The 10,625-nt window shown below is 39.0% G+C and overlaps 1 protein-coding gene across 1 annotated transcript; it reads left to right on the forward strand.

Moving 5' to 3' along the window:
- Positions 1-6,227: 6,227 nt before the first annotated feature.
- On the forward strand, positions 6,228-10,346 carry LOC114292717 (receptor protein kinase TMK1). Its single transcript, XM_028236739.2, has 2 exons — positions 6,228-8,999; positions 9,599-10,346. Exons 1-2 carry the CDS (start codon positions 6,677-6,679, stop codon positions 10,117-10,119), a joined length of 2,844 nt encoding a protein of 947 aa, XP_028092540.2. The 5' UTR covers positions 6,228-6,676; the 3' UTR covers positions 10,120-10,346.
- Positions 10,347-10,625: the final 279 nt, after the last annotated feature.

The following is a 10,625-nucleotide window of genomic DNA, read 5'->3' on the forward strand; positions in this document are numbered from 1 at the left end:
CGGCATGAATCCGGATAGGACCAAATCTGCGTAGCTTCACCGAAACGGGCATAACCCTTTGCACAAGAGGAATTTTAATGCGAGGTTGGCGCCATTGGAAAGCTAACTTCTGGGGCTTCAATGTGGCCACATGGAAAACCAGGAAATCAGATGGATGTCCAGATTTTTTGGTCAAAAGTGGTTCAGCATAAATCTGGGAATGAGAGAAAACATCTGCGCGACTTCACCGAAACGGGCATAACTCTTTGCACAGGAGGAATTAAGATATGAGGCCACCACCGTTGGAAAGCTTACTTCTGGGGATTCATCTTTCACTCAAGAATCTACTAAGGACAAGTGGGGTGGGGGAGATATGGTTGGTTGAAGTCCATTTGGACCGAATCTGCGCGGCTTCACCAAAACTGGCATAACCTTTTACACAAGAGGAATTTTAATGCAAGGTTTGCGGCATTGGAAAGCTAACTTCAAGGGCTTCATGGATGACCAGCTTTGGGGCTTGAACCTTTTGACCCCTGGTCGGCCGACTAGGGGGAGTGGCCGGCCGGCCACTTGAACTGGCCGGCCTGGTTCTTGCTTTTTGCCCTCTCTGAATACTTTACAGTTGTGCCAGCTGGAGGGCATTTGGTGCATCCTCCATACACGTGTATGGAGGATCTTTGAAGCTTCCAAGAGAAGTTTTGACCTCTCTTCTCTATAAGAGAGGCCCTCCTCTTCATATCTAAGGGTTGAACATTTTTGCTTAAAGCTTATAACCTCCCTCCTCCATTGTCACTATTTCAAGCTTCAAAACCCTAATTTTCTTGGTCCATTTGCACTACAACCCTTAGCACCACACGTCCATCATCCATTCCAGCACCTTGGAAGTCTTTTGCAGAGGTTGAAAGCTCACCAACTTGGTCCAAAAGCTACTGGAGGTCGGCTCTTCAAGGGTAAGTGTTTATTTCCCTTAAACTTGTATTTTTTTGCTTCATTACTTAGCTTCACTTGCAAGTATTTCTGGGCTTTGTCATAAACTAGAAAGTGTCATATTTTGAGCTCCTCTTCAACTTTGTTTAAGGGCACTTTGATTTTTGAGGTCGTCTACTTCTCCTTACTCTCTATCTCTCTTTTAGGGCTATTTTTGCATCATACTTTAGCCTTACTTGTGAACATTTTCGAGATTTGTTATAAACTGGAAAAAGCCTTTTTTTGACCTCCTCTTTAAGTTTTCTTGGGATCACTTTTCTGTTTAGAGTCATCTCCTTCCTTGCATGCTTCATTCCTTCATATTTAGGGCTATGCATTAGAGCATTTGCATTGGAATTGTTTTGGCCTCTTAGCCACTGAAATTCAGGGGATTTTCAGTGGCTTTGATGATGTTTTGAGCTTTGAAATCATAGAAGGGTGACCCTCTCACCACTCATTTTCTTTACTAGCATCATTGGCTTTCTAAAAGGGCTCTATTTTGCATGCATTGAAGTCACTTTTTGGGCCCAATTTTGTGGGTTTTAAGGTCTGCCTTAGGTCTGTCTAGGGCCCTTTTGATCATATTTTATGTCTATAATGCATGTGTAGAACAATTCCATTCAAGGCCTTTTGAGGGAGCCTTTCATCGTATGCTTCCTTGACTAATTTCAGGGCCAATTTTGTGAGTTTTAGGGCTGTCATATTTCATTTCCAGAGTTGGTTTGGCCATGCTTCATGTCTATCTTATATGTGCTTGACAACCCCTTGAATGGCCTTCCAAAGAAGCCCCTCATTTTTGCATGCATTGGCTGCATTTCAGTGATTATTTAGGCATATTTTGGCATGTTTTATTCACTGTTTTTGGCTGGTTTGATGAGTTCTCATTTGCTTCATATACATGCCATGCAAACCATACTAGCTAGCCAATGTTGCATGCTATTTTAGTCCATCATGTTAGCATCTTTTGGCCATGCTTTAAACTGGAAATGTGCATATTTTGGGACTGCCTTGGCTCTGTCTTTAGACTTTATGATCAAATAATGCTTTCTTTGTATACTTGTGGTTCAATGCATTGGACTAGTTTTGAGTTTCGGAGCTTATTCCATGCATCGGGTGCCATATTTCAATGTTTCGGGACCATTTAGCATCATGTTTCAGTGCTAAAATTTATATGTTTGAATGCCATGCTTCATCCTTGCCATGTTTTGGTAGAGTGGCATTTAATGCCTTAGGTTCGGTCCTCGGTATGCGTGCATATGTGCATGCATTTCGGTCATCTCATTTTCATCTTATGGCCACTGATGCGAGTGTGGCTGAGGTCCACTCATGATTGGTGTAAGTCCATTATGCATTGTGTATGCCTTTCAATTCATAGCATTGCGTATGCTAGGTTGTGTGTTACAGCTTTGTGTATGCCATGTTACATCGAGCATTGTGTATGCCATTTCATAACATCGCATATGCTAGGTTGTATGCTAGTCGCATTGTGTATGCCATCTCATTTGCATTGTGTTTGGGATAGGAGTTAGCCTGAGCACGGGAAACGAGGGACGTTTCGTACTCCGAGTGACGGAACGTGTCTCAATTCCCGGTCGCCGACACTCCGGATTACCCATGATGGAGTCTAGGTCTTGTTGTGCTTTCATGTGCATTCATTTCACATTAAGTCGTGCAATTCGACTCCTCGGCCATCATGCATCGAGATGCGTGATTGATGGCTCGAGAGCCGAGGGCCACACTCCCTAGAGCTTGTGCAAGGATGGGGAGGAGTGATCGCGCACACATATGTTGAAAATATATTGCTTTCTCTCTTTCTTGCCTTTGTTGCAGAAAAACCAGAGTCCAGGGGCAGAAAGTGGTCAGCCGACCAGGTTTTCTGGTAGGCCGACCACCTTTTTTGGTTTTCACCATGAGGGGTGGTCGGCAGGTGTTTCCCAAGCCAAGAGCTGGTCGGCAGCCTTCCCCAGGTGGAGTTTCAGACTTATGGAGCTTTGTGTAAGTTTCTGAAATCAGCTGCAAACAAAGGCGAGACGAGGCATCGCGATGGAATTTACCGACAAAGCGTATCGAGCATGCATGCATCCATTATCATCCAAAACAGAGCCAAGGCAGTCACATTCATTTAATTTATTTGCTTACTTAGCTAATTTGTTAATTAATTAGTGGTTGTGTAATAATTAATTGTAATTCGTTATTCATTCGGACTGTATTACTTTCGGACTGTTTATTATTCGGACCCTCCGAGCGAGGGCAATGTTGTAATAAGTGTGCGTGCGTGTGATGTATGTCTTCCAACCCCACATCTTTCTCCCTTTTATTTACCAGCTTATGATGGTTAGATTAGGACATGTTTCAATTAGCATACAGTATGATAACATGTCTGCATTCATTCATCTGTCTTGCATGCACCGAGCTCGGCGCATCATACTAACTGCATTTGTATTTCAAATTCCAAATTGAATATGTGCTAGCTGTAGCATCATCATATGTCATGTTTAGAATAGCCGAGGCTATCTTAGTTGCATTTTGCATGTGTTGCATTAGGCATTTCAACATAGTTAGGATCATGCATTGATTTCTAACATAGTTTCTGTTTTGGCTTGGAGTACTAGGTAAGCTTTTATGCTTTAGCATCCTTGCATGTGTGTGAGTGACTCCCATGATAGCATGCTTACCATGAGGCTGTGTGCTTATATGATATAACTGTCTGAATGCCTGTGGGTCAAGGTTGGGTTATTTGAATTGGAACAATTCATTAATTGTGAGTTTTAAGCCCACTAGATAGTGGCAAAATCATGTTTTCTAAGCCCATCCGAGGGTGGCAAATCCACGTCTTAGCCTACTTGTGGGTAGCACCATCAAACCATTTTCAAAACAAACTTGAGATGCTTTGTTCCAATTCAGGCGACCCAGTCTATACTTGTATGCTGTGTGCATCACATAGTAAATCTAGGCTAATAACCAGAATAAGAACGCATAATGTTTTCAAAACTCGATATCATGGTTAGTAGAGGCCGATCTTTGATCGGGCGAGCGGGGGTGCTCACGAAGTGACCTTCCCCAATCATACCCAAGTTCCCGAGCCGAGACAACTTTGGTGATGACGGACACGTGGCCCTAGGCAACGAGTCAGGGTTTCCTAAATTTCTCAAAAATAAAATATTTAGGTGGCGACTCTGTATCTGGCAAAGCAGTCCATGTTTGACACTTCTTTCAAAAAATCTGTTTTAAAAAACGATTTGCCGGATTTGGACTCTTTGATGATTCATCGGTCTTGCATTGCACTCTGTGAGATTAGATACAGGACCATGACATTGAGTCCTGAACTGTAGTGAGCCCAATGAACAAAACGTTGGGGATTTTCCTCCCGGGACGTTCGGGGACGTCTACAATATATAATCACACTTTAATTAGAATGTGTGATTAAAATATATATATATATATAATCATACTTAATTGAAAAGTGAAATAAAAAATGAATATTATCACACTCAATCAAATTAAGTGTGATTAAAATATCAATCTAATTTTTTTATCACACTTTCAATAAAAGTGAGATATTTTTTTTTTGTTAAAGTATAATCTTTAACTATTTTTGTAGTAGGGAAAGGGTTTATGAGAGTTAGATTTGGTTTACACATATGACAAAAATAAACAAAACACACCCACTTATTGGATAAAACCGTAGGAATCTAAAATATTTCATGTTATTTTGATATGTATCTAAAATATTTTCGTCTGCCTCACGCCCTATATTGTTGACCATGCTATGACCTCAAACTTCAACACCATGTTCATTGAATTTTAAAATGAAATGTACAATTCGTTGAGAATCCAACACCTACTTGCCACATGGTAAGCATCTTTTCGACAATTTTGAAATATGGGAATCTTATGGCAATGGTAACAAGTATTATTGGTCATGAGAGGTTAATCACTAATAATATAATATAATCGGAATTTATATAAATAGTAATATTATATCTCATCAATTTTGGATCCTTAAAATTAGGAGAAGAATTTCTTTCAGTCGAAAATCTGAACTAAAGCAGATTGTTTGGACTCGTAAAGCCCACCACAAGCCTTATTTTAATAATTTGAACCATTCATTTTATCGTACACTTCGTGTATTTTATCTATTAAAAAAATAAGTCGATTCGATAATTATATTTTAATCAATTTACCGTACTTTTTACTAAAAAATAGATGATAATTGTGTTTTTAAAAAACAAATCATACATTTTTTTATGATAAAAATAATAAATTGAACAAATTATAGTTATTAGATTAACTTTTTTTTTTGTGAATGAAATACACAAAATGTCTAACAAAATGAACCGTTCAGATCATGAAAACGAACCCAAACAACCTGGACTGGAGGGAATCTTCCTCCTAAAATTATCCCCTAATGACATTACAAGTTTTCATTGGATAATTTTTATGCTTTAACGAGGTTCTCAAGTGGTCTGAGATAGCACTTATAGTTGGTTAGGAGATCCAAAAATTAGTGGTTCAAAATATTTTTCTTATATTAAATTAGATATTTAACTGTAAAAAATAATAGTCAAATAACCATAAACAGAACAAATTCAAGTCAACGTATCCTATAATATTCTTATGTAAGTGAAAATATCAAATCCTAACCTTTTATAATGAAGTGTAAAAGATGTTTTTTTTCTTAAAAATAATAGATAGGAGAATAGTTACAAATATGAAAAAATGTTTACATCATTAAAGAAATCATAAACTATCACAAAAGCTATCAAACTTCTCTCAAGTTGAATTCAAAACATCACACCATCACACCACAAAAGATATTACATATCCTTTGTATTATCAAAATTCTTTCTATAGCAGTTAAACCCACAAGAAGGATGTGACACAACTATTAAGCCAAATGTCTTGATTATAAAAAATATTGATTAAGAAGCTAACTCTCCTTGATTCCCATACTTGATATTTGTCAACACAAATAGTTTAATTCTTTTGTTTTTTTCACCCGATCAAAAGGAGATAATATACATTAACCACTCCAACTATGTGGAGGATTTAAACAATTCAACCCTTGAAAACTTGAACTCGTGAGCTCAAGTAGGGCTGAATAATTTATATGATAATCTCTAAATAAAATAGAGCATTACTGGCACTTGAATAATTTGTTCCATTTGTGATGGACTACAGAGAAGATTGGATGGAATAGCATGGTAGTGGGGACACACATATGCAAGAAAGACAGACAGACTCGTAGCCCAAAAAACATTGCCAAGTTGGCCATTGAAGTCATTGAAAGACAGACAGACCAAAGCAGCATCTCTGCCTAACCTTTTTTTGTTTCTTGGAAAATTGAAGAACCTATCCAGCTTTTAAAACTGCCATTGACAGCCATGTTAAAGCTTTCCAGATCTGTGGTACCCACAATCATGTGCATTTGCAAAAAAACAACTCAATCAAACCTTAATCTCTACTACTCCACTTATGATCATGATTCATGATGGTGACTCCACTCTCCCCATCAACACTCTCATTCTCTCTCTGTCTCTCTGTTTCTCTCTCTCTCTCTCTCTCTCTCTCTCTCCCCTTTTCTGTCATCTTCTTCCATCTTCATCATCCAATGCTGTTCTAAATCCTCTATGACATTTCTGTATCTATTCTCTCTAAAAAAACTCTTCCTCTTTGCTTCTCTCTCTCTCTCTCTCTCCAGCTGGCTAGCTAGGTAACCTATCTTTCCAAGATGAAAACCCATGTGATTGAGTTCAAGTTCAACCTTTTAGCCATCTTTGTTATTGGGTTGTCTTCATTCTTCACATATGGAGTGTCCCAGACCAACCCATCTGATGCTGCAGTGATGTTAGCTCTCAAGAACACCTTAAACCCACCCGAATCCATCGGGTGGTCCGACCCAGATCCATGCAACTGGAACCACGTGGTCTGCTCAGATGACAAACGGGTCACTCGGATCCAAATCGGGCACCAAAACCTCCAAGGTACACTCCCTCCAAACCTCTCAAACCTCACTCAACTAGAGCGCTTAGAGCTTCAATGGAACAACATTTCAGGTCCATTACCAAGCTTGAATGGCTTGAGCTCTTTACAAGTGTTAATGATTAGCAATAACCAGTTTAGTTCAATTCCTATAGACTTTTTCACTAGCATGTCATCACTTCAATCTGTTGAGATTGATAACAACCCATTTTCAAGTTGGGAAATCCCAGAAAGCCTCCAAAATGCTTCAAGTCTTCAGAATTTCTCTGCTAATTCTGCGAATATCAGCGGAAAAATACCGGATTTTTTTGGACCCGATCAGTTTCCAAGGTTGATTAATTTGCATTTGGCTTTCAATAGCTTAGAAGGTGGGTTACCTGCGAGCTTTTCCGGGTCTCAAATTGAGTCTTTGTGGGTAAATGGGCAAACAAGTAATGGTAAACTCAGTGGAGGAATTGATGTTATACAGAACATGACATTCTTGAAGGAGGTTTGGTTGCATTCCAATTCATTTTCTGGTCCATTGCCCGATTTTTCGAAGTTGAAGGGCTTGGAAAGCTTGAGTCTCAGAGACAATTCATTTACTGGTCCTGTTCTAGTTTCTTTGGGGAATCTTGGGTCACTAAAGATTGTCAATTTGACCAATAATTTGTTTCAAGGACCAATGCCCAAGTTCAATGATTTAGTTGCAGTGGATATGATAAAGGATACAAATAGCTTTTGTTTGCCACAACCCGGTGATTGTGATCCGAATGTGAATACGCTGCTTTCGATTGTGAAATCCATGGATTACCCAATAAAGTTTGCTGAGAATTGGAAGGGAAATGACCCGTGTGCGAATTGGTTTGGGATTACTTGCAATGGTGAAAACATTACCATTGTTAATTTTCAAAAGATGGGTCTCATGGGTACCATTTCTCCTGAATTTGCATCACTTAAATCGCTGCAAAGACTGGTTCTTGCTGACAACAATCTTACTGGTACAATTCCTGATGAGATTACAACTCTGCCTTCGCTCACTGAACTTGATGTGGCAAATAACAAGATTTACGGAAAAGTACCAGTCTTTAAGAGTAATGTCATAGTAAATACAAATGGTAACCCTGAAATTGGGATGGAGAAAAGTAATTCTACATCTTCAAGCCCGTCTTCTGGTGGTTCTGGTTCAACACCAAATGCTGGTTCTAGTTCTAAAAGTGGTCAGAAATCTAGGAATTGGATTGGAATTCTTGTTTTTTCCATAATTTGGGTGGTCTTTGTGGTTTTCTTCATTGGTTTGGCTTCTTTCTGTCTGTACAAAAGAAAACAACAAAAGCAGTTTAGCAGAGTGCAGAGCCCGAATGCAATGGTAGTCCATCCTCGACATTCAGGATCTGATAATGAGAGCATGAAGATCACAGTTGCAGGATCAAGTGTTAGTGTTGGTGCGGTTAGTGAAACCCATACAATTCCTAGCTGCGAAACCAGTGAAATCCAAATGGTTGAGGCAGGAAACATAGTGATTTCTATTCAAGTCCTTCAAAACGTGACAAACAATTTCAGCAAAGACAACATATTGGGACGTGGGGGTTTTGGGACAGTTTACAAAGGGGAATTGCACGATGGAACGAAAATTGCAGTGAAAAGAATGGAATCTGGGGCAATTACTGGGAAGGGTTTGACAGAGTTTAAGTCTGAGATTAATGTTTTGACAAAGGTTCGACACCGCCATCTTGTTGCTCTTCTTGGGTACTGTTTGGATGGGAATGAGAAGCTTCTTGTATTTGAATGCATGCCTCAAGGGACACTCAGTAGGCATCTATTCAACTGGGTAGAAGAAGGGTTGAAACCGTTGGAATGGACAAAAAGGTTGACACTTGCATTGGATGTGGCAAGGGGTGTGGAATATCTCCATGGTTTGGCCCATCAAAGCTTTATACACAGAGACCTAAAGCCGTCCAACATTCTTCTTGGGGATGATATGCGAGCTAAGGTTGCAGATTTTGGTCTCGTGCGTCTTGCTCCGGAAGGGAAAGGCTCTATTGAAACAAGGATTGCAGGAACTTTTGGGTATCTAGCGCCAGAATATGCAGGTACCTGTTGAGCACTCCATTCTATCTAATTTTAGTTTAAATATATGATTCTTTTTGGTGCTTTCTATCATGATTTATTAGTTAATCGAATCGTTAATGAACTGTGTATAGTGAGATTCACCCATAAATTCGTATCAATCTATGCATTAATCGCAAATCAAATTGCGAATTGTAAGATTCTGATAACAGAACTTTGGTAGCCTACTCAGTTGAAACTTGAAAGTAATCACATCAATCTTGTAATTACAAGCCTTTTCCCCATTTTTTGGAGGTAGAATTATGACTATTAGCCATAATTAGCTTGTTGAATAATCCAGCTTGTATTGGCCAATATTGGAGATCAGAGTTTTTGGTGCAAATCACCAAAATTCACAAATTGAACTCCAAATACTGCTTGAAGGTGCAATGGCTTGGCTAATGCAGCCTAACTTTGTAAAATTGTACTTGATCTGATGCTTTCTTGGGTTACATTTGGAAGTTCTCAAAGCAGAAAATATTTTCTCCTGAAAAAATTGAATGGTTTTTCAATCATTTTCCTTGATGTTGTCAATTCCCACAGCCTAACATGAGTACCCACTTTTTAACTTTGTCATGTGCAGTGACGGGGCGTGTGACTACTAAAGTGGATGTCTTCAGTTTCGGGGTGATTTTGATGGAGCTAATCGCTGGAAGAAAAGCACTCGATGAGAGCCAACCTGAGGAAAGCATGCACCTTGTAACATGGTTCCGGAGAATGAATCTTAACAAGGACACATTCCGGAAGGCCATTGACCCCATAATTGACCTCAACGAAGAAACACTTGCAAGCATCATCACGGTTGCTGAGCTGGCAGGGCACTGTTGCGCTAGGGAGCCATATCAAAGGCCTGACATGGCTCATGCCGTGAACGTGCTATCTTCGCTAGTAGAACTCTGGAAACCATCTGAGCAGATCTCCGAGGACATGTTTGGCATTGACCTTGAAATGTCTTTGCCACAAGCACTTAAGAAGTGGCAAGCTTTTGAAGGAAGAGATTCTTCTTCTTCCCCATTCCTCCCTAGTTTGGATAGCACTCAAAGTAGCATACCAACTCCGCCGTATGGATTTGCTGACTCTTTTACATCAGCAGATGGGAGGTGATGAGAAGTTGGGGGTATGGTGGTGTTGATTATGGTTGATTTTGTATGTTCATTCTATTCAATTCTTTCTTTCTGTAAACTATGTGATTTTTTTTTTTTTTTTTCTTCTTCTTCTTATGGTTTGATCTGTTTGAGCTTTTTGACTATAATCTGTTCAGACTTTCAGTGATGTAGTTTGGATATTTTTGCACTTGCTTTGTATTGCAATGAAATGAGGTTCTGAAGAAATAGTTGTATGTCTTTAATCTTGGGATTTGTTTTTGTTTTCATTTTCCCAGGGCAAAAAAAAAAAAAAAAAAAGGTTTGATGAACTGTTACCAAAAATCATTTTCAAAACTTGTTTTAGCACAAAAATTAAAATTTGAAAATGACAGCTTTTTTTTTGGACTTTTCATTATTTTGCTTTTAAAAAACATGAAAATGAAAATGACAAAAACACAACCAAACAAAATACAACTGACCCTCAGCATCTGTTTTCCATTGAGGCTTCAAATCAGTTTAAAAGTT

Source organism: Camellia sinensis, chromosome 1 (assembly GCF_055761805.1).
Source record: "Camellia sinensis isolate YWXY chromosome 1, ASM5576180v1, whole genome shotgun sequence".
NCBI classification, from domain to species: domain Eukaryota; kingdom Viridiplantae; phylum Streptophyta; class Magnoliopsida; order Ericales; family Theaceae; genus Camellia; species Camellia sinensis.